Raw genomic sequence first — 22,918 nt, forward strand, 5'->3', positions numbered from 1 at the left:
TTTAGTTTTTTAAATTTTTAAAATTTAAAAAAGTAAATGTCTCTATGGATTATCCTCAACACTATAAATTTTTTTTAGTCTCAAACCTTAAACTTACACGTACAGGAGATAGCTTAAGCCTCCCTGAATTGTGTAAAGTCTATTACAATAAAAATCACATAAAGCTAGTTCACCTTTATCTGTGGGGTACCCTATAGGTCCATATCTTTGTTTTTGGTACATGGTACCTAGCGATATCAAGTCAACGGATGGTGGGTTCAAACTGCAACATTTTGAAAATACTTACTAGTATGCAATTTAAAACGCCCACCAACTTGATATCTCTAAATACCTTGTTTTTTAAAACAACTGATATAGGTTACCCCGCGGATAATGATGAACTACATGTAGCGTTACAGTATTTTACAAACATTTGACAAGATAAGAGACAGTCAGAGGGCAAGCAAGAGAGTATGTGCTTGTGTATCGTTGAAAAGTCTTGCAGCACACAGTGATTATGAATGAGGTCTGAGCAGGCTGTCCCTAATGCTACAAATTGGACTTAACATCTTTTTCTGATGTTGAAGCAGGGTTGTAGCCAGCACCCGTCCTTCCGTCCTTTGACGGAATTTTGCAGCTGGGGACGGAAAAAAAAATTGCCCATTCAGTCCTCTGTGAGCAAAGTCTTTGAACGGTCAAAATGCAGGAAATAGCGTTTCATAGGGTCAGATTTTCAAAATTTTCCTTGGGAACATGCCCCTGGACCCGGGTCCCCCCTAGGAATGCTGCATCAAAGCCATTCAAAATTGAGGGGATGGAAAATGATTTCTGGCTGGCTTAGTAACAACCCTGCGTTGAAGTATTCGTAGGCTAGGCGGAGATCAATCTGTTTTCACCAATCATAAATTGGTCAGTAAGTAACCGCTCCTAAAAGAGTGATTGTCGGATATACAGTGGCTGCCTCATGAAAATGGAATCTGTGGGTCAGATCAGGTCGTTTCTCTATGTCCAAAATTGGCACAGATGCCCAAAATATACATTTTGTGGGGTTAAACAACAGCTTCAAGTTTGTAGATATACTGATGATGCTTGCAATACCAATTTTGTTGCTCAGCTCCTTATGTATTTTGTTTACACAATCTATCATAAGAACTTAACTGTCAGTTTAGTGCATGTCCGTTCACTAAACGCCACTAAATATAGTATAGTGTTAATGTTATGAGGGTTTTGGACCACCCCCATGCAACTAGTGGTAGGGTCCGGTTGTTCATCATTATGGGTTCCATTTAGATGTTGCCAAATAGATTGTGCTCCTGACTATGCGCTCACTGTCATCCTTGAGTCGTATATTTCTTTCTAACTCAGAATACCTACCATTTAAGCTTAAATAACAGCTTAGCTAGTTTGGGGCCCCCTAGCAGCTTTCCCTGGTACTGCAGCTGAACCTCAAGCCTGCTCATGATTTTTGGATATGTACATTGTAGATGCCCCATTAGTCTAACTTGCTCGATGATAATTTATGGATTATTCTCCTGTCAATTTTGACAGATGAATGGGCAAATAGTTACTTAATGAGGTGGGTTTGGCGACCTGTTTGCCTGACCTGCACATGCCTTTAAAGGTTAAATCCCTCTCGTCTACTAATGCTCATTAGAGTCTCACGGGTGCAGCCTGCCACATGTAAGAGTCGGCCCCAGCAGATGCAGCTTTGTTAGTTGGAATATCCGTCTCCTAGGAGGACTTCTGACCAGTGATGCAAGAGGTACCTCCTACCCCTCATGTATTTTGAATAAGCCTGAGGTGCGTCAAGCCCGAACATGCCCCTATAGGCTTGCCGCTGTCACTAGCCGAAGCTAGGTACTTATTGTCACCTGAGTCAAGTGAGGAAAGTTGTGTTAAGTGCCTTACCCAAGGGCACAAGATCGGTGATCTGGCAGACAGGATTCGGACTCGGGACCTCTTGGGCCTGAGCCTAACGTGCTGCCAATTTGCCATGCAATCCCACAAATAGTAATTTAAATGAGTCAAAACTATGTGGTCTGAGGAAGGTACATTTTCAGGTCAGACTGTCAGAGACTGTTATTGAAGCAAAGTACAGGACTGCCATGATTAATTACTTTGGGCAGTGACAACCTTACATAGAGGGATGGTAATATACATGATGTAAGGCCTGATGACATTAACATAATCTAATCAATTGGAGTAGGGCTATCCTACACTACAATAGGGACGTCAGTCGTCAGTTGAGGCAGTTGGTTTTCTGTGTCAGGCCACAGGAGCTCTGTAAGGTAAGTGGTCATTGGAGTAAATTACATCATGCTTCGACTACAACTGTCAATCACTGTAATGAAGTGAAGTGCAAAACTATAGGTGCCGGAGACATGCCACCATTGATTTCATCATCTTGTAACACGACCTCAAATAGGTCACAAATCAGTAACGGATAAAAGTGAACTAGCATTCGGAAGGGCTTGAATTACCCATTAACTGCAACCTGCAGTTTGCAAATTAATTTATGTAGAAGAAAAAATCAAGACCTTTTAACTTTGTATGCTACAAGTATTGAGGATTGATATCAATAATGATATTTTGGAGGAAAAAGAATAACAGAGCATCTAGAACTGGTCTGAAAAATGCGTCATGGTTTTCATTATGACATGTTGCTTTTTAGTCCTTTGGGATATTTCGTAACCCCATATGAAGCCTCCTAATTTCATCCAAAAGGGTTGTACCATTGTCCAATGGAGCACATTACCACAATTGCCAGATGACATCAGTTGCAATTATGGAGTGGGCAGCAAGAATTTATGGGGTGATTAAACAAGTAGGCTTAATGAACTAGTGTCTGTGAGTGTCTCATGAGGATTTGTACAGTACAATAATGATAATGTTGGGGGAATTACTTTCTTCATTGTCACTGTTTGAGCTTTTTTCCCCCTCAGGTACATTATGTAACGCTAGTTCACCTTTATTCGTGGGGGTAACCTTTATCCGTTGCATGGAAAATCGGAATATTAAGGGATATCAAGTCAACAGACGGCTGTTTCAGACTGGAATGCGATGAAAATATTGAAATTTGAAACCAACTCCGTCGACAAAATACCCCGGTTTAAAACAATAGGTTACCTCGGGAATAAAGGTGAACTACCGTTACACTGTGGTTTTATTTCGAATTTGTGTTATTGAGTTGGTGAATATGGGGGTATTGTAATGTTATCCGTCGGTGTGTTTCATCGTCTGTCTGCCAGACTAAGGCAGAAATGGAGCAATAGGATACTTGGAGAGTTGGAGGTCAGTAGTTTCGGCTTTGAGCCAATGTTATACACTGTGATGTGGGACGTATTGTGGTCTTGTGACCCCTGATTCCAACAATGTCAATGGTTGTTTTTTTACCACTGCATTATATTATATTACATTAGATAAATGCGTACAGTTCAGTTGGGAAAATGATGTGCATCACCACTGTTATCATTGGTTATGAGACCGCTGTCTGAATTTTTGTGCCGCCAATGCAGCTGCATATTTCATGAACCTAATGTGATATCCGGGTGATAAAACTGTCTGTGTCTAATATGAAGAAATTAGATTTAATGATACACTCTAGAAAAAACAAAAACATGTTCTTAACCAGCGGAGAATTATCAGAGATATCTGAAAATGTAGAGACGTCTGTAAATTTGCTTCTACTCCCCTTAAAGTCTGATTTTTGCATCTTGATGTTGTGTTTTATTTGTTGCACATCCATTAATGCACAGATGAGCTAGTATATGCATTCATGAATAACTTAACAAGCTTGATCTTTACTTTGAAATTTATTCCGTACAATGATCAAGATGATCATCCTTTGCAACAAAGCCTTTGTAATGTGACAGAATGATCATAGTATTCAAAATTTCATACACATGTTTTTGCATTTAGAGCATCAGACTTAAGACTTGAATGGCAATATAGACAATATCTTCTGTGATGTCGATGTAGTGTAGTCTTATGGAGAAGTGAAATGAAAGGCTTGCAAATTTAAAAAAAAAGACATGTAACGCTAGTTTACCTTTATTCGCGGGGTAACCTTTATCCGTTGTATATAAAATCGTAGTATTTAGGGATATTGATTCTACAAACGGCTGTTTCAGACTGGAATGCTATAAAAAATATTGCAATTTCAAACCAACAACCGTCGACTAGATTCTCCTAAATATCTTGTTTAAAAAAACGGATATAGGTTACCAGGTGAATAAAGGTGAACTACTGTTACATGAAATAGACCTTTTCATGGAGTGCAGCATGTTGGCATATGATCAAGCATGAAATCATGCTACTGGTATGTCTTAAATATATAGGTAATTTTGTTACTAGACATCTAATTACCTGCATGTATGCAGGTATGGTTTTGATGCTGGTGGGAACTTTTCGGTAGCCGGGGATGTAGGGCGCTGTATCTCGTGAACGGATGGTGCGAGCACGACGATTTTTGGTACCTGGGTTGGGGGTGGTAGCCTAACACTCAGGTTTGATTTTGGGCCTCCTGGCGTTTGAACTTGACATTGCAGGTGGCATTTTTGGTGTTTTTGGGGCACTTTTGGCGCTGTGTGTCCGGAACGATACGCGCGATTGCGACGATTTTTGGTGCATGGGTGGGGGGTTGTTGCCTGTTGCCTAGGATTGACTTTGGGCCTTGTCGCGTTTGAACTTGACCCGGCAGGTCGAATTTTGTGTCCGGGAGGGGTGTTTCCGGAGTTATATCTTCTGAACGGCTGGTGCTGGCGCGATGATATTTGGCACATGTGTCGGCGGTGGCTGAATAATGCTCAATTTTGATTTTGGCGCCCTTGGTGCTTGAACTTGACATTTTAGGTTACCTTTTGTGCGGGCACGGGGCGTGCGCTGTATCTCCGGAACGCAAGGTGCCATTGTGTTGCCATTTGGTACGTGAGTTGTTTGTGGTGTCCTGGTGGTCAGGTTTGATTTTGGGCCTCCTAGTGCTTGAACTTGATACTGTATAGGTTGACCCTGTTTTAGTGTGGTTGGGGCATCCTCCCAATATCTGCTTGGTTTTAAAAACAGATTATGGTTGGGTGTAGAACCATCATCTGGTCTGGGCCACCTTCAATGTATCAGGTTACTTAGTGGCACTGACAGTTTGCCAGATGACGGGAGTGTGCCAGATTATATATCTGTTGGTCAGGTATAATTGGAGTTTGCTTATTACTCTTTGTGGTGTTTCTAGAGCTGTATAGTACTGAGTTTTAAGTTCCGGTACAAGTTCCTTTACCCTGTTGGCAATCATGGTTGAACTTGAACTTAAACAGAAGAAGATGCAATTTTCTAATGTGGAGGAGAACTGTATAGAGTGTGGGCATAAGAGAAAGGTATGTGTATGATTTGTCCTGTGTTTCTTTTTGTTTCTTTGGTAATGCCATTTCCATACTGTATACAGGTAATTTGTTGTTTTGGGCTAGTCATATTCGCTTGGTTTTTGGGCCTGCTTAATCTATGGTACAGGCAGGGTTAAGTGGTGGAGGCTTAGCTTTGTTCTGTTTTAAATTCAGTATCGTTTGTTGCATTTTGTCGCGGCAAATATATGATGAAATTCCCCTTCTAAGCAACTGCTCATTGGTTTGCGGGGATGTTTGCTGGGTGTTTGCTTTGACTACAACAGCTTCTGAACTTTTCAAAGCTTCCATTGCCAGCAGCTTGCCATCTATAAATGGGATTGACAAGGACATTTTTCATAGTAAATTATGCTGTTAAATTTGGCTTAGATACTACAGGAGATTTAGGTTTGGGTTGGATGGATTGAATGAAAATATCATACCACCCTGGGGACTAACTGTTGCTGCTGCATGGGGGCTACCACTATTCATGTTGTCTAATTTCTATGGAACTACAGATAAAAGTATCATTGGTCAAATTATGCGAGTAACATTCCGATGTCAAGTGAATAACACCCCAGAAATAAATCTTTAATGAATATCATTGGAAGAACACAAACCAAGGAGACTTAGCAGCTGCATTAGGTCAGTACATTGAAATAGGAAGATATTAGTATATCATGTGACAGAGTAACTACATGTGCATGGGCCATCTGAGACAAAAAAAGGTAGCGTCTCAACAACTTCAAAGTACTGTGGTTGGTTACATTCTTAAGAAATCCAAAATAAGTAATGTTCATCCCTGTCCAAACTTACAAATTCAGAAAATGGAATTTCAGAGTCAGACTTTTGCATGGTGCACAACCAACACAGTAAAAAGCTCATTTTTCCAACCACGTACCACAGACAAAAAGGCAAAAATACACAATAGGTCTACAGAAACCCAATACATTTCATGCAGGCCTGAGGTCTACGAACTCTTGTTTTCAGTTTTAATCATTTTAAGTTTAAAAAAAAACTACCAGTAGGTTTTTGAAAATGGCCTTATCAACCCAACTTGCACATGCTATGCATTAGAAGATGATTTCATAAAGAATGATTAAAAAAAGACCCATTTTCATTCAGACATGTGTACATGACATGATAATTTACATTTAGTATACTAGACTGCCCAGTGCAACAATTTCACAGCCAATTTTGGACTGTACAAAAAAAAAAATATTTGCTAGGAAGTCTTTTTCAATTCTAAACCATTACACATTTCCCATCTTTCAATATGGCCCATACTTTGCACGTCTTTTTACATAGGTCTTTGCAAAAGCCACTGCTCATATGAGATAGACATAATAAGACAGGGATTCCGACATTCAGCACACTCCAGCACCTGCTAAGCTCGTTTCTTCCTGCGGCATCGCTAGTGAGGTGAAAACACGTCTGCTTATTAAAAACCAGCATGCTGTACTCGTTTGTCACAATTACATGAGCAGACGCATAACACCATGAAGCTCAGTCAGATTAACAACATTGTAGAATCATTATTTAGCTGACAACTGAAAGGCTTTTTATTAAGCTACAGCGCTGTGGCTTGGCCGTAGCTAATATTGGCAGTCAAAGTGTGCAAAATATGATTTAAGGGCTTGTTGCTGGTATGTTAACTGTTAACCGGTGAATGAGTTAGAATATTGATCTGTGTTTGTACCTACTTTGTTGCAACAGCAGGGCTTGAAATAGTATTTTCTGCATACCTCCACTGGAGCAGGTAACATTGAAAATTACCTGCACCAGACAAATTTTACCTGCACCACTCTGAATAAGGAAGAATGGATCATACTAGAATTGTTCAGGAACCATTGCTACTTTTTCTTTTATACTTTATAGGTGGTAACAGTCAATGGAGCTAGTAACAGTTCATTCACACCTACACTATACATTTATGTATAAAACCCAGTACATGGACCAGTGCAGGTTAGGTGCAGGTTGACACCAGAAATACCTGCACAGCTCCAGTTTTACTTGCACTAACCTGCATATGCATATTTTGAGCCCTGAACAGAGTGTTTTAATATTTTGGGCAGATGTGATATGTAGAATTTCATTTTTCGATGTTATGTAGGTTAAGCACACAGAAATATAACATTCATATTGTATATACTTGACATCATTCCAGATCATAGACCAGAAAGTGAGTGCGTGTGAGTGATCTGTTCAGTCATCAGCAGAATTGTATGTGTCCACTTAGTTACCACAGTGCATGTATGAATAAAAATTTGACCTACAAAAGGTGCGTTTTGCAATTCAACTATTTGCAATTCATCTTCCTTTTCTTTTAGACTTTAGTTTATGAAAGCATTATATTGCTTTATGGTAGTGTGCATGGCATTGACAAAACGAGACTACCTGTAAATTTAAATGAGACTACCTGTAAATGTAATGAGTTTTGGTGCCTAAATTTCAGTGAAAAAATCAAGTGTTTGAAGCATCTTTGATTTCACAGATGAAACAACAGCAGCGAGACAATTAGTAGAAAAGCCTGATTTTGGGTCTAATTTTCAGTTTGCAATGTTAGAAGTCAGACTGTTACTTAGAATGCAGAACTTGAAACTACTGCAGGTATTTGAGATTCACAATATTACAATTTGTCTCTTCTTCATGATTGGTGTACACTCACATCAATCCTGATTCTCTTGAGGGTTCCTTCAAATGGGGCTTAAAAGCCTCATCCATACGTAAATGCTCTTTGTGACGCCACATGTGCTAATATCTCACGGTCATCAAAATTGGGGTCATGTAGTTTTGAATTTAGAGTGTGGCAGAGAGCTTTTTGAAGGATCTGGTCAGCTTTTAAGTCTGTTGCAGAATTTTGGAGAGCTGAAAAAAGCTGCTTTGAACCAGGTTAAGTGTATATTGTAGTTAAGTGGTGAAAACCTAAAGCAGAATATTAATTTGTGTGAACATAGGTCATACAACTAGAATCATGCTATTTTAGTTTCAGATATGTTGTACATTGGAATCATGCTATTCAGATATATGTACATTGTCCCGTATGTAGTACTAAATCATACACCCCTGCCATCTTAGCTTTCCCTAGCGCTGAATGACCTTTACACTGACACAGCTGTCCCTGCCATTTACAGTCTGTGGTTTACTCATAAACTGTTGCAGGCTCTGAATGTCACATTGACATTGCTGTCCCTGGTGCTGAATAACATACAAATTGACAGTGCTGTCCTTGGTGCTGAAAAACACTCACATTGACATTGCTGTCTTTGGTGCTGAATAACACTCACATGGTCATTGCTGTCCCTGGTGCTGAATAGCACTCACATGTAAATTGCCGTCCCTGGTGCTGAATAGCACTCACATGGAAATTGCTGTCCCTGGTGCTGAATAACACTCACATTGACATTGCTGTCCTTGGTGCTGAATAACACTCACATTGGCATTGCTGTCCTTGTTGCTGAATAACACTCACATTGACATTGCTGTCTTTGGTGCTAAATAACACTCACATTGACGTTGCCGTCCTTGTTGCTGAATAACACTCACATTGACGTTGCTGTCCCTGGTGCTGAATAAGACTCACACTGACATTGCTGTCACTGGTGCTGAATAAGACTCACATTGACATTGCTGTCCTTGGTGCTGAATAACACTCACATTGACATTGCTGTCCCTGGTGCTGAATAAGACTCACACTGACATTGCTGTCACTGGTGCTGAATAAGACTCACATTGACATTGCTGTCCTTGGTGCTGAATAACACTCACATTGACATTACTGTCCCTGGTGCTAAATAAGACTCACATTGACATTGCTGTCCCTGGTGCTGAATAAGACTCACACTGACATTGCTGTCCCTGGTGCTGAATAAGACTCACATTGACATTGCTGTCCTTGGTGCTGAATAACACTCACATTGACATTGCTGTCCCTGGTGCTGAATAAGACTCACATTGACATTGCTGTCCTTGGTGCTGAATAACACTCACATTGACATTGCTGTCCTTGGTGCTGAATAACACTCACATTGACATTGACATTGCTGTCCTTGGTGCTGAATAACACTAACACTGACATTGCTGTCACTGGTGCTGAATAACACTCACATGGACATTGTTGTCCTTGGTGCTGAATAACACTCACATTGACATTGCTGTCCTTGCTACTGAATAACACTCACATTGACATTGCTGTCCTTGCTGCTGAATAACACTCACATGGATATTGCTGTCCTTGGTGCTGAAAGACATTCACACTGATATTGCTGGCACTGGTACTGAAAGGCACTCACATTGACATTGCTTTCTTTGGTGCCTAATAACTTTCATACTAATATTACTTTTATTGAAGCCTTGGTGATGAAGGACATTCACACTGACAGTGCTGTGTCTGGTGCTGAAAGACACAACCATCAACATTGCTGTCACTGCTGCTGAAAGACATTCAAACTGACAGTGCTGTACCTAGTGGCATTGAAAGACAGTGACACTGACAGTGCTGTCCCCTTTGCTGAAAGACAGCATCACTAGTGTTGCTGTCCCAGGTGCATTCACACTGATGTTGCTGTGTCTGGTTTTGAAAGATACACGCTGCTGTCACTGGTGCTGAAGACATTCACACTGACATTGCTGTTTCCTTTTGCTGAAAGACATTTACACTGATGGTGCTGAATAAGATATTGACATTGCTGTTCCTGGTGTCTGGTACTTTAAGACATTCACACTAACAGTGCTGTCCCTGGTGCTGAAAGACAATCACATTGACATTTCTGTCCTTGGTACTTAATGACATTCAGACAACATAGGTGTCCCTTAAAAAAGCAGGGGTGCCTATCACATCTGTCCCTGATGCTGAATAACATTCACACTAACTTCATCATAATAATTATTTTCTTTGATATTTCAGTGTTGAGAAGGCCCTGCCACTCAGCTCTCTGATGAAGCGAAAGGTCATTGCCCTAGGGGTCATCAACCTTGTTGTGATCGGCATCACATGGATGGAAGTGCGCCATGGCTGGTCCTCACACCCAACTGTCTTCAACGTCTCCTCAAACAGGTTAGCTTGCTTCCAAAAATAGTTTCATCACGTTGGTAGATCAAAAGATATAGGGTTTTTCTTTTATATATAATTACACAACCAGATAATCTCACCTTTAATAGCTGACTTTTTGATGCCTCATAGATATCTTCTTCAGAGCTTCTAACTAGAGTTCAGCCGTATTTGGGATGGTTCTTGCCGCAAAAGCGCCACCTACATTGGCTACATATAGCGGCGAGAAGCAGAACTCCAGTTAGAAGCTCTGAAGAACATGTCTCACAGGTATTGAAACATCAGCTAAGGTGAGATTAACTGGTTGTGTAAAAGAAAACTCCTTAATCTTAAGTTAGCTTTTTCTTTTCAAAAAGAATTCGTAGTCTGCATTCATTTTCCATAGAGGGTAATCAACCATTTCAATTCTCTCATCTAGTAGTCATCCAATGTGCCTTAGGTCAGGAATAAGCTATCACAGATTTTTACTACTTCACTCTAACTAAGGGTGCAGTCACACAGCTTGTGCGATTGCCATACAATTTTGATGCAGTAGGATTTTCAAGCAGGCTGTGACAGAACTAACCACTGAGAAGGATTCAAGACACCCTTTTGTGTTGCAAGACAGCTGTACTCTGAAGGAAACATGTATGGCTGTCCCAAAAACACCTGAAGTTAGCAATCATATAACGACCGCACGACCTTTGTGACAGTGCCCTAAGTGACTAATTCATCACAGAATGTAACCAGTGCATTTTGCATAAAGGTTGATTGTTGCCTGAATTTACCATTAAGCATAGCAGGCCTTCCTAAATCTAGCATAATATATAGCTTCCTACCTTCCTGAATTGAGCATAAAGTGTTATCTGAACCCCATATGGAGATCCCTATGAATTAGCCACCTCCCTGCCAAGATGCATGTAACCTTCTGACACCAACTTGGTATTGGATACAGGGTTGAGTAATGGGCAAAATGATCCAAAGAGCTGTGCAAACTTTCTTAGACTAGATAAGCTATAATAGTATTCAAAGTGTTAATGCTAGTTCACCTTTATTCGTAGGGTAATCATTATCCCTTAATTTTAAGAACAATGTATTTAGGGGTATCAAGTCGACAGATGGTGGTTTCAAACTGCAATATTTTAAAGATATCACAATTTGAAACTACTGTCCATCGACTTGATATCTCTGGATACCCTGTTTAGCAGCACAACAGATATAGTTTACCCGGCTGATAAAGGTAAACAAACTTTATATCTGAATCAATGTGACATGCTTATATCTGAATGTCACACATCATAAGTGTTGTATCTGAATGTAACACAGAATATACTTGAGACTCCTAAGAATTTCACATTTACGTCTCTCCAGAGCCCACAAATTCCCCTCCAGAAAAGAGAGACCAGACTCAGGAACACTGTTCACCGACCGTGTGCAGCCGTGGTCCCTCCTTCCCTGGTTCCCAGCCAGACGAGAGGTCCACAATGAAGCCAAAGTCGTCAAACCTCCCAGTAAGAAGAAACCCGTAAAGCACACTCCTGTGTTGGAAGCTTGTCATCCACAGAGTTTCGAAGACGACTTTCCCGGGTACGGATACAAAAAGTCAACGACAGAGGAAACTGAATGGAAGTTCAACTACACCGCCATCGAAGAACTAAGGTTTGTCGCTGTTAAAAAAGCTAGCAACCATTTTTACATTTTTTTTCACTCTCCGGTCGTGCTAGTTACATTCTTCCCAGAAGGCTCTTACCTGTTCTGACAGGGGACCAAAAACTTTTGTCCTTGTCGTCTTAGACTGCATGGCTATAAAGGCCTTCTCAATAATGTCTTAAACACCTGAATGTCCAAAGCGTGCATATCTCGGAACTTACAAATTTTGTATTGGTAGATGTCTTTTAATTCATCATTTTTTAAAACAATTTGGCATTATTGTGGGGCGCAGGCTGTATTATGAGAGTGTACGTTACATTTTTACTGGGGATGCTTGCCATGTAAGGTCAAAGTCTTGCAAACTGACTTTCTCTTTTCCTTCCCAAGGGAATCCCTTGAGAAGTGCTGCCGTGTTCGAGACCTCTTCATTGCAACTAGGCAGAATGTCCCCAAGGGCTCTCTGCTTAGATTCGATGGGGACAAGTCTGTGCTGAAGATCACCCACAGAACAACTGGCTTACTCCCGCAGGTAAGCAGTTTGGGGCTTTGAACAGTAACATCTATTATCATAATATATAATAAAGATGGCGGCGCATGTTCAATTTTGCCCGTTCAGTCGTATATCCGGGCTATTATGCAACGGTTCTTCACACTTTTGCAAGAGTTGTTGGTAAGGAACAGAAATTTAAGATTCATGTTGAATCATGCTCGTCTTGTGCCGTGAGCACGTGTGATTATTATCTACAAATCTGGCGATAAATGTGACAGTGTGTTCGTCCCATGACGAGCTCGCCTGCCTCAAAAAAGAATTGAAAACTTTTGGCCTTGTTTTCTTCGAATGCAGCGTTATCGAAGCCTTTTTAAAAATGTGTTGAACACGTGGATGTCTGAAGTGTGCATACCTCGGAACTTACTGTTGTTGCACTAGTAGATCTCCTCAAATTCATCGCTGATTTATTTGGCGGTATTGTGATTAGTGCCGGTATTAAGATAATAGATATTAACTGTTGATGACAGTTCGTCTGCTCCACCTCACACGAGGCTGAACGATGATGATGATGATGAACTGTTGATGATGTGTAGCAAATATTACACTGCAATGTTCAGTTTCTTGAATCATACTTGTGTTTGTACAAGTTATATCTGTATCCAATAACAATATGATGTTGAGTATTATTGCCTGACACATTTCAGTTCTACATTGCTACACCACATCACTTCAGTTGAAAAGAAAAAAGATAACTTAAAGATTTTAAAAAACAAGACAATCCCTATCTACTGACCCTATTTTTTTCAGGACTGTTATCAACCTAACGTCTAGTTTTTAAGTCCTAACCTAATAATATAAGGACTGGAAATCAAATGTGTAGCATACAATTTGAATTTAGACCACATAGACTGAACCTGCATTCTTAAGCCTTGCAAATCTGTTAAGTCAGAAGTAGGGTACTGACCACTACCACTAAATTACTACTTGTACCACTACCTAGTGCAACATACTGTATGATACATGTAATACTTTGTGTTTTAAATTCAGTAAAGCTAGACCTAAGTGATGCTGTAAAATCATTAACTTTTTTCAAAGTTTGTGATACTTTTCCTCTGGTCACCAGGTATAATGGAAACGGAGATTAAAACGTGTTTGATATGTGAAATTGAAACAATTCTGCAGCACAGTAGTCATGCAAGGAAGACATATTCACAGTGTTGTGAATTCACAGTATTTGCCCATTGCCCCACAGAACAGCTCCTTGAGTGGGCAGTTCTTTAAGAGCTGTAGTGTGGTGGGGAACGGAGGGATCCTCATGGGCAGCAAGTGTGGCAACAAGATCGACACCTCAGAGTTTGTTATAAGGTTGGTCCATTCCAATTCTCTCATCAATTTTGCAAATACATATATTCAAAATTATGCAATGGTGTAGGGTTAATGACCTGCCCTGAGGTGTATATGGTATAATACATCACCGGTTCCTATAACCACCGAATAAATAACCGAGTCCGACAACCAACATGAAATGGGTCCTCCTGATTGGTCGATGTCGATCACTATATGATTATCATTGATACTCAGATGATTGTAAATGTATTAATCATTTTTACATGTAATTAGTAACAGGTTCAGTTTTTCAAGTCACGTTTTCCTGACACTACTTTAAATCTGAATAAAGTCAAAGTCAAATCTCATGCCTGTTGCACATCAGAATTCAAAACTCATTGTGCTCTGTGTAACTTATTAAAATGGTAAGTTTTGAAACAAACAAATATTACCTCATTTATGAACCTATGCAGGTTTGTTGTAGCCTGGGTACCATCCGGAAAGTAGTTCGCTCCGACGTTGATTATATACTATATACAGTCGCTTCTAGCTCTGACATTCATTATACACTATATACAGTCGCTTCTCTGTGTTTCCGTCTGGGAACGCGGACCATCTCAACGTCTGGAATCGTCCAAATTTTGGACGCAGACGCTGATTGGTCCCCACATAGGAGCGAATTATGGAATGGGTTCATGTGATCGTTCGAACCGGTGTTCCAACACCGGAAAAGCCCCACGTCCCCTTGCTTGCGCATGTGGGCGCCGGCCTGTTGTCATCGAACGAGTGCTCTAGAACCCATTCCTTGATTCGCTCATCAACTGGCGTCACCACCAAACGGTTTGAATGCGCACGTCTCCAGACGGATAGCAGAAGTGAACATAGGAGCGAACTGCTATCCGGATGGTACCCAGGCTAGGTTTGTTGCAGGTAGACACCAGAAATACCTGCACAGCTCCAATTTTACCTGCAAGTGGTATATCAATACTGTCACATACTTTACAATCTCCAGCAGGCTTTTAGCCAGGCAGCCATACAGGTGTACATTGTACGGCCTGTTAAAAAAATAACTCAAATTGTATGGCCTTACACTGGGGAGCACATCCTCTGACAAGCATGAAATTCTGATTGACCAGGGATGCTACAGATGCTATGTGGCCTGTCTGACAGTAAATTTAATCATTGCCCCAAATTTGCACCTCAAGATGTGGGAAACGGTGTTTCAGAGAGTTATAAATTTCAAAATTTTCTGAGTGAGCATGTCCCCAGACCCCTACAATACTCGCACCTGCAGCGCTCGCCGAACGGCAAGAAATTTGGACACCCTATGATAAAATCCTAGCTAAAAGCCTGATCTCCAGACAGTATTCCTCCCTTCCTGACATCTTTTCTTCCCTCTCTCCCTCTGCAGATGTAATCTGGCTCCAGTTAACGCTGTGTTCAGTGAAGACGTCGGGTCCAAAACCTCCCTGATAACCCTCAACCCCAGCATCCTCGAGAAAAAGTCAGTCGTAACTCTTCGACTTTAGATATTGTATTTTGATTTGACTTTCTTTGAGATGTTCTGTTGGAAGTTCAGGGTAGCCTGGTTGCAAAACATTTCATGCAATTTCTTTAAAATCACATAATCATCGTTAGATCTTTATTAGACTCTTGGCAAGTTTAATCATTGAATTCTGAGAAACCAATTCACTGTCTAACATTTGATCGGATTGCAAACCTTCCTTATTAAAGTAGTCTACAATTTCTGTAAAAACTTGGCCAATGTAAATGCAACTCATCATGTAGCCTTGAAGCACTTCTGAACCGTATTAACAATACTCGTCTAAGCTTCTATATTAGCTTGCAAGTTCATCATAGCAGTGTGGAATTCGTTCTGAAGCAAGACTGAACTGATGCAAGGTACCTGAGATAAATCTGCACTGTCTTGATATAAAATTACAAGGCTACCCTTTTCTTCCTGATTCAACTATTGTTCTTTGTGGTGTTGTTGGTCTTTGCTAAAATCTGTCCTTTTGTTTGTCTGTTTGTTTGTTTGTTTGTTTGGTCCTTTGTTTGCTGTACACATGTCCCCGTGATGTGCAGTTTGTGCCTTCTGTGTGTGTTACTGTGGATTTCAAAGGTAACGACATTTGTTCTGAAAACCAAAGTTCCTTTTTGAACTCTCGGGAAAACTGAGTTTACACTTTGTCCTTTTTCAAATCCTTTCTAATAAATATTCTATGACTTATTTCTTAAGTGTTTCCCCAATAACTTTTATAACAACATTGATTTTCTGTGAATTTCTTGTATGATCATAGTGTCTTCCTGTACCTTTTTTAGAGTAATAACATTAGTGTGTTCTTTTTGACCCTAGGTATAAGAAACTGAGTGAAAGGGGAGTTCGGAACGCCTTCCTGCAGGACATCAGTGCTTACAATGACAGTCTGATCTGGATTCCTGCCTTCTCCTATCGGAGGAACATGCAGCTGGCGTACTATGCACATAAAACTCTTCAGGTCAGTTCCATCGCCACACCCAGGGTTCTAGTCAGCATCCGTCCTTCCGTCCTTTGACGGAATTTTGCTTGCTTGCCAAAACAAAGGAAATAGCATTTCAGAGGGTCTAGATTTCAAGATTTTTCCGGGGAGCAATTATGCACCCTGACCACCTTAGGATTGTCGAACCTTTGACAGGATTTCCATTCAAATCCAGGGTACGGAAAAACATCCACAGTTGGAGAATGCCCTTTTCTACATATGTTTATGTTCTTTGAAAGAATGTTTCATTTTAGTTTCTGAGTCAAAGGTTAAGTCAACTGGCCTATGATATGTTAACTTTTCAATTGGTTGTAGCATTCAGGAATCAAAATACATTTGTACCCATTGTAATTGTTGCACAATAAAATTTGATTCATTGCTTGTAACAAGTACTAGCTAGTTGGGCAGCCTTGGCCACATGCTTGCCAAATAGTTAGAATAACATACATAAAACATGCACATAAAAGCCTTCAGGTCACTTTTAATACCACCCATCTATCATATATTCTGTAATTGGCTTCATGCTGGATTGGAATCCTATTGGGAAAGACTTGGCACTGCACAGTCTGGGCAAAGATGCCCACTTATCATGAGAAGTGTGTCAGGCTTTTATTGGTATAATTGTGATTACTCTTCACAGTCAGAGGTTGTGTTGTGAGGAGCTTACATTTGGCAGGGATAAATTGCAAGGTTCTGTAATGGCGGCCTGTAATCAGAGCAATACAGCAGCAATTGCCCCAGTTATGGCCATATAGCAGGGACTGTAAGGTTGAGCCAGTCACACCAGGATGGACGACCTTTTTTGATACAATATAACTGTGGTGGGTTTGAAGTGTGGCTGTCCTCAAACATGGGACTTCCATTAATTATACTGTTTCCAAAATCATATCCAGCTCAAGTAACTGCTATTTGGTGTATAGCTTACTGAGTTATGAAGGCCTGAGTACATGCTAGTTGAACAAAGTAAACCTTATGACTGACATTGGCAATGTAAAATGTATCTGATGTAAAATGTATCTAATGTTTTTGTAGGGTGCTAATGCCCAGCAGAGAGTTGTGTTTCCCCATCCAAACCACCTACGCATGCTGGGCAAATACTGGAGCGACCAGGGACTACCACAGGGGAAGAGACTGTCAACTGGTCAGTAGGAAAATTTGCTGCTGCTGTTGTACATCCATTACAAAAACTGTAAATCTTGAAACGTTTGCAGTGGTTTTATTCTCACCCTTTTTCCGATTTATTACTGCACTTGTTTGAACCACATTGACAACAAAATTCCCTTTCCCCTTCTACCGTAAAATTAAGCCCCATGAAAGTAAAAGAATTAAGTCCATTAGCTGTATCATGTTTTCATGGTTCTTTTTCTTTGCTCCTTCACAGCATGTTATATAAGAACAAAAAATGGGGTTTTAAAAATTGTATCAATGTACAAAATGTATCATCAGTGGTAACAAGATGTATATATCGCATGCAAAGTAAGTGCTCTATTCATAAGTAAACTCAACTGGTAATGATAAGAAAAAACAAGTTAATTTGAAAGATGGGGAAATCCCGGCGTATACGTAATTGTAATCAAGAGCAGATTTCCCGCCACGCGGCAAACACGTGATGCAATCTGATTGGTCCAGACATTATTACCCCACAGTCAACGGAAAACAAGAAACAAGCTTGTCATTCTCCTAGGCACAGTCGGACCATGCGGTTATATTGTTTTTGCCTGAAGGCTAAATATCATGATGTTGCTGTTGAAGTATTCACTGTCTTACAGCTGCCTCTTGTTTGTTGTTATCTACAGGTTTGTTTCTCGCGAGCGCCGCCATCTCCTATTGTCAGGAGGTTCACCTGTATGGCTTCTGGCCGTTTGACGTGAACTGTCAGGGAAACAATGTGACGTACCACTACTACGACAAGGGTTACCAGAGCAGCGGCCACTCCATGTCGTCCGAATTTGTACAATTGCTGAAGCTGCAGGACAAGAGGGTTGTACATATAACCACAGAAAAGTGTCAGCCTTAACCGTACAAGAAACTGTCTTTTTATGGAAAGTCCACTCTGGACAAGGCTGCGCTCCATCTTTTGTTCCTAGGAATGTGTTAACATGGTGTCCCATTTCTTAACCTTGAGTTTCAAGTCAAGTAGCCTCTAGGAGAATTCTTTTTTGCTTACGTTTCGATGTCTCTCAGACACCTTCGTCAGAGCTTCTAACTGGAATTCTGCTTCTCACCGCTACATGTAGCCAATGAGAGACATCGAACGTAAGCAATGTAAGTACCTGCTGGTTGTGTCGAAAGAATTCTGCTATATCCTATATGTTCTACCAACCTGCAGCTATCATCTGGTGTCCATTAGCTCCCAAATCACTCCTAACCATGCATAGTGTGGAGAGTCGTGAGCTAAATTCGGCTATGTGTAACCTAGGCTTTAAGCATCCTTGAGGCACCACCAAATACGTGACCCCCATTTTGTGTCCCTTCCAAAAGACAGGTGCAGCCCCAACCAAGATTGCCCTTCCCAGTGTTTTGAACCGATGTCTCCCAGTTATTGACTAATTGGAACCACAAGCTCAACTGCGAGGCTTCGCTACCAGTTTAGCTACTGGGACATCCCACTTTGAGAACCTGGAACAAAAAGTCCACCTACAGTAGGTTGGTAAAGAAGGCTACAAGTCAATAGACTGATCCAACTTGATTAGACATGAAAATTTCCAACTCTCCTCAGACTAGTCTGTGTAACACAAACTCTGCTGTCCAGGGCTGTAACTGGCCCCTCCGGCGGATGTTGGGTGGGCTGCTATAAGCGAGATTTAATCAGGATTTCCTCAGACTAGTGTATTGACTTGAAGTTGAAACTCACCATTTAATAATACACCACACCACACTACACATATTCCTAGCAAAAAATTGTGATATTCATGAAGCATGGGTTTGTCCAGAGTGAATATTCAATAAAACGCCAGCCTTAATTGTACAACACAGCTGTAGTGATTTATTCAAGAAATGTGAACTCTAAATCTTGCTAACGTTGTCAAACTTTTTCAGGGAGCTCCTACTGATGGGTCACCTTTCAATAGCGTCTGAATAGCAATAGGGAGTGTTGAATCTAGATCGTAAACCCAGAATATAGCAATGACAAACATACTGTTTCTTGTGTCAAAAGAGACTGGCTAAAATCCAGTTATGCTTAGAAGATGCCTGGATTGCAGGCTAGTGTTTTAGCTGTAAAAAAAAAGTTGCACAAGGAGGATGATTATATGTACTATGTAAAATTGATATTATGTAACATCAAGGAGATATAACCTCTTTGGTAACATCAAAACTGGCTATCTCAAATTTTCGTTGTGATTGAAGTACATGTTTGCTTGTTATCTGTTTATACATGTTATTTGTCCAAAGGATTGTACATGTACATTGAACTAAAATAGACAATCTACTAGATTACTTATATATATATGAATTTCTGAGTTATGTGTGAAGAACTTTAACAAACTACGTCAATGAGGGTTAGACATTCGGGTAATAAGATATGCCAAAAAGCAGTTACTCCAGCAACTGGATATGATTTGGGAAATGGTCAGACGTTTCAGACAGCCATCCGGCATCTTTTGTCAGTGACACCAGGGAAATCTTATTGGAGAGAGATTTTAGCGAGTCCTATAAAACTAGTTTTGAAGACATTGGCCGTTGCTGGCTGTACATTTTAACAGTAGCAGTCCTGTTTTACAGGATTGGCCATACAAATTGACTTTGGTGGTGTAAAGGTATTCCATTTGTAATTTTTTATCATTGAACACTGTAAAATTATCTTCCATCTTATGTTAGTGTTATGAAAGAGAGGAATGTCAAGTGGAAGGTATGTGCCCTGAATTCGAACTGATGACAACAAAGCTTGGAGAGTAGCACATGTGATTATGTGAAGAACTTTAGGTTGGTATGTTTTAGAGAAATAAGAAATCTGTAGCAATAGTGCAAAGTTCTCTGTTAATCAAAATCTTGTAATTTTGAGTGTATTTTCTGTGGTGAGCAATATTTCATTTTATAGCAAACATTTGAAGAAGACTTTCCCAAAGGGTTCCTAACGGAATTACTCTAAGACTTATACATTAGGGTTGGCTTTTTTGTAGTACAATTATTCTATATGTCAAAGGTATGTTTTTTTCTTTGTTGAGCATCAGATTGTTATTGTATGTCAGGGTTGGACAAGTCCACTAGCCTGATTGTCCCGGGAATGTGAAAGTGCAGATTGTGAAACATACAAATGTAGGTGATCCGGCAAGTGCTTGTCCTACATTGTATACCCTACATGTCGGATCAGGCAAGTAAGATTTTTTCTATGAGTGAGACTTTGATATACTTGTTACTTTTTGCAATCATGGAATCAAGCATTGGTCAATACAAAAAAATAGAATTCTATTGAAATACATAGTGAGATACATAGAAAAACGTTTTACAAATTTTAGGCAAGTGAAGAGTTGGTTTGGGCAAGTAAATTTTTGTATGTACTTGGCCGATAGGACAAGTGAATTTTAGAAAACTGGTATGTGTTAACCCTTATTTTACTGGGGCTTCAATTTTACACTCAAGGTACAAGGGAGGCCAGTAGGATGAGGGTTTAAGCATGACAGTACTGAGAAAATGATTCAGATGGTACACTAATCATGTATTGCAGATTGAATCATCGTCATTATATATTCAGTTTTGTGCTACACTTTGGTGCTCTTTGAAACATAGAAGCTTCCTGTAATTCATTCTCCTTCGCAGGAGACGAACCCGCATCATAGAACTCTGACGCATCAAGCAGAGTTGTAAGACACCGGTTTGACTGTGTAAGAGGAAGCCTTGAAGCTAGTATTGTAACAATGAATTCTGAGTCAATTATGAAGGTCATGATTACATGACCAGCAGTGTGACAAATAATTTGGAAATTGCATTGCAACAGCTCAAATCTGTAATATTTTCATGGCAAAGATTATGAATTCTAATGTGAAGGAAATAAGAATAAGAGTAGGGCAAGGAATGCATATCAAAGTATGAATCCATTATGAGATGCAGTTTCAGATATCCCTGTCTGTATAAACTGTCGGCTGCAAATCTTCCAATCCAAAGCCTGTATCAACATGTAATGTACATGACATTGTATATCTACCAAGCCCAATGAATGTGCAATATGCTAGCGTTACTATGAGGGAGCCATGTTTGTATGTTGTTTGTGGCCTGTGAAGAAGGTCATAGTTTGACCGAGGTACGTTTTTGTCCGGTGCCGTATATTTTTGTAAAACAAAGTGCAAATGTTTCGTAAAGTGTTATTTACAGCAAAGTCAAGTGCATCATTGTTGAACAAAAAGCAGCGTGTATATCGTTGATGTTTTGCAATAAACAATTTCAATGTCAACATTACCTCTTAAGTAGTTTTTTTCAAGACACAAGCAACTGTACAGCCATATTACATGTACAAGGACAGACTACTAGAGAATGATAAATTATAAAAGTTGCTAATGATTTATTATTATGCAAAAAAAACAACACTTTTACTTCTTCACAGAGACAGAACACAGGAAATGATCATGATATTTCTTTTAAATTAAAAGGTTAGCAAAAAAATCATGACAAAAAATTATCAAATTTAGGATTACAATGATTTTTACTTTAAATCTATTCCCATATATACAACATGTAAAAGGGCATGTCTATCTAAAAAGCAGAGGGGGTACAGCAAGGGACTTTTCCACACTTCTTTTAGTTTCCACTTTCCCATGGTTTTAATCCACACCTTTCCCAATCATTTACTTCTGACTTTTCAAACCTTTATCCACACTCAGTGTACAAAATACTTGTCTGAGCCAGGTTGCACAGTGTGCAACCTGGGGCAAAAACTAGGTTGCACAACTGAATTTCAAGTTGCACCACCTACAATTCACTAATTTCTGAAAAAAAAAAGGTACAATACATACATGTTTGGCTGATATGAAATGGAGCTGCCTTGTTCCATTTATTTATTCCAAGTAATTATAAATTGGCAACAAATACGAGTTCTGAGGCTCAAAATCTAAGTTGCACCCTGTGCAACCTTAGCCTGGGTACCATCCGGATAGTAGTTCGCTTCTACGTTCGCTTCTGCTATCCGTCTGGAGACGTGCGCATTCAAACCGTTTGGTGGGGACGCCAGTTAATGAGCGAATCTAGGAATGCGTTCTAGAGCGCTCGTTCGAACAGGTGTTCCAACACCTGTTCGAATACAGCGATCATTTACCACTTCAAGTGTCTTGAGTTTGTTTTTGTGTCTTCAGCGTTTTTTTCTTTCTTACCATGTCACCGCCGTGTTTAACTGATTTGTGCCGTTTGTGTAGCGTAAACCTTAGATCATCAAATGGGCGGATTGGGGGTTACCATAAATTATTTGACCCCCCTACGGAGTCAAAAGATAAGCCGCTGTGTGAAAGGCTGGCCGCTTTGGACATAGTGTTGGCGCGTACACGATCGGTTTGTCCACACCACGCCACTCCGTCGACGTCTCCGACAGCTTCTTCCACACACCCGGCACGAGTTGATAAATGAGACT

The 22,918-nt window shown here is 40.1% G+C and overlaps 1 protein-coding gene across 1 annotated transcript; it reads left to right on the plus strand.

Moving 5' to 3' along the window:
- The first annotated feature begins 2,245 nt into the window (after window positions 1-2,245).
- LOC118406661 (alpha-N-acetylneuraminide alpha-2,8-sialyltransferase-like) lies at window positions 2,246-21,251 on the plus strand. Its single transcript, XM_035806908.1, has 9 exons — window positions 2,246-2,267; window positions 10,255-10,404; window positions 11,749-12,036; window positions 12,415-12,556; window positions 13,770-13,882; window positions 15,255-15,347; window positions 16,200-16,341; window positions 17,395-17,503; window positions 18,159-21,251. The coding sequence occupies exons 2-9, from the start codon at window positions 10,286-10,288 to the stop codon at window positions 18,377-18,379; spliced, it is 1,227 nt and encodes a 408-aa protein (XP_035662801.1). The 5' UTR covers window positions 2,246-2,267; window positions 10,255-10,285; the 3' UTR covers window positions 18,380-21,251.
- The last annotated feature ends 1,667 nt before the right edge of the window (window positions 21,252-22,918 follow it).

The sequence above is a fragment of the Branchiostoma floridae genome, chromosome 19, assembly GCF_000003815.2.
Source record: "Branchiostoma floridae strain S238N-H82 chromosome 19, Bfl_VNyyK, whole genome shotgun sequence".
NCBI lineage: Eukaryota > Metazoa > Chordata > Leptocardii > Amphioxiformes > Branchiostomatidae > Branchiostoma > Branchiostoma floridae.

What these genes read in the sequence shown, in the direction of transcription:
- LOC118406661 (XM_035806908.1), top strand. Translation starts at nt 10,286, where the DNA reads ATGAAGCGAAAGGTCATTGCCCTAGGGGTCATCAACCTTGTTGTGATC. An exon ending in ACCTCAGAGTTTGTTATAAG is followed by an intron (nt 13,883 to 15,254) that starts GTTGGTCCATTC and finishes CTCCCTCTGCAG; the next exon opens with ATGTAATCTGGCTCCAGTTA. An exon ending in CCCAGCATCCTCGAGAAAAA is followed by an intron (nt 15,348 to 16,199) that starts GTCAGTCGTAAC and finishes TTTTGACCCTAG; the next exon opens with GTATAAGAAACTGAGTGAAA.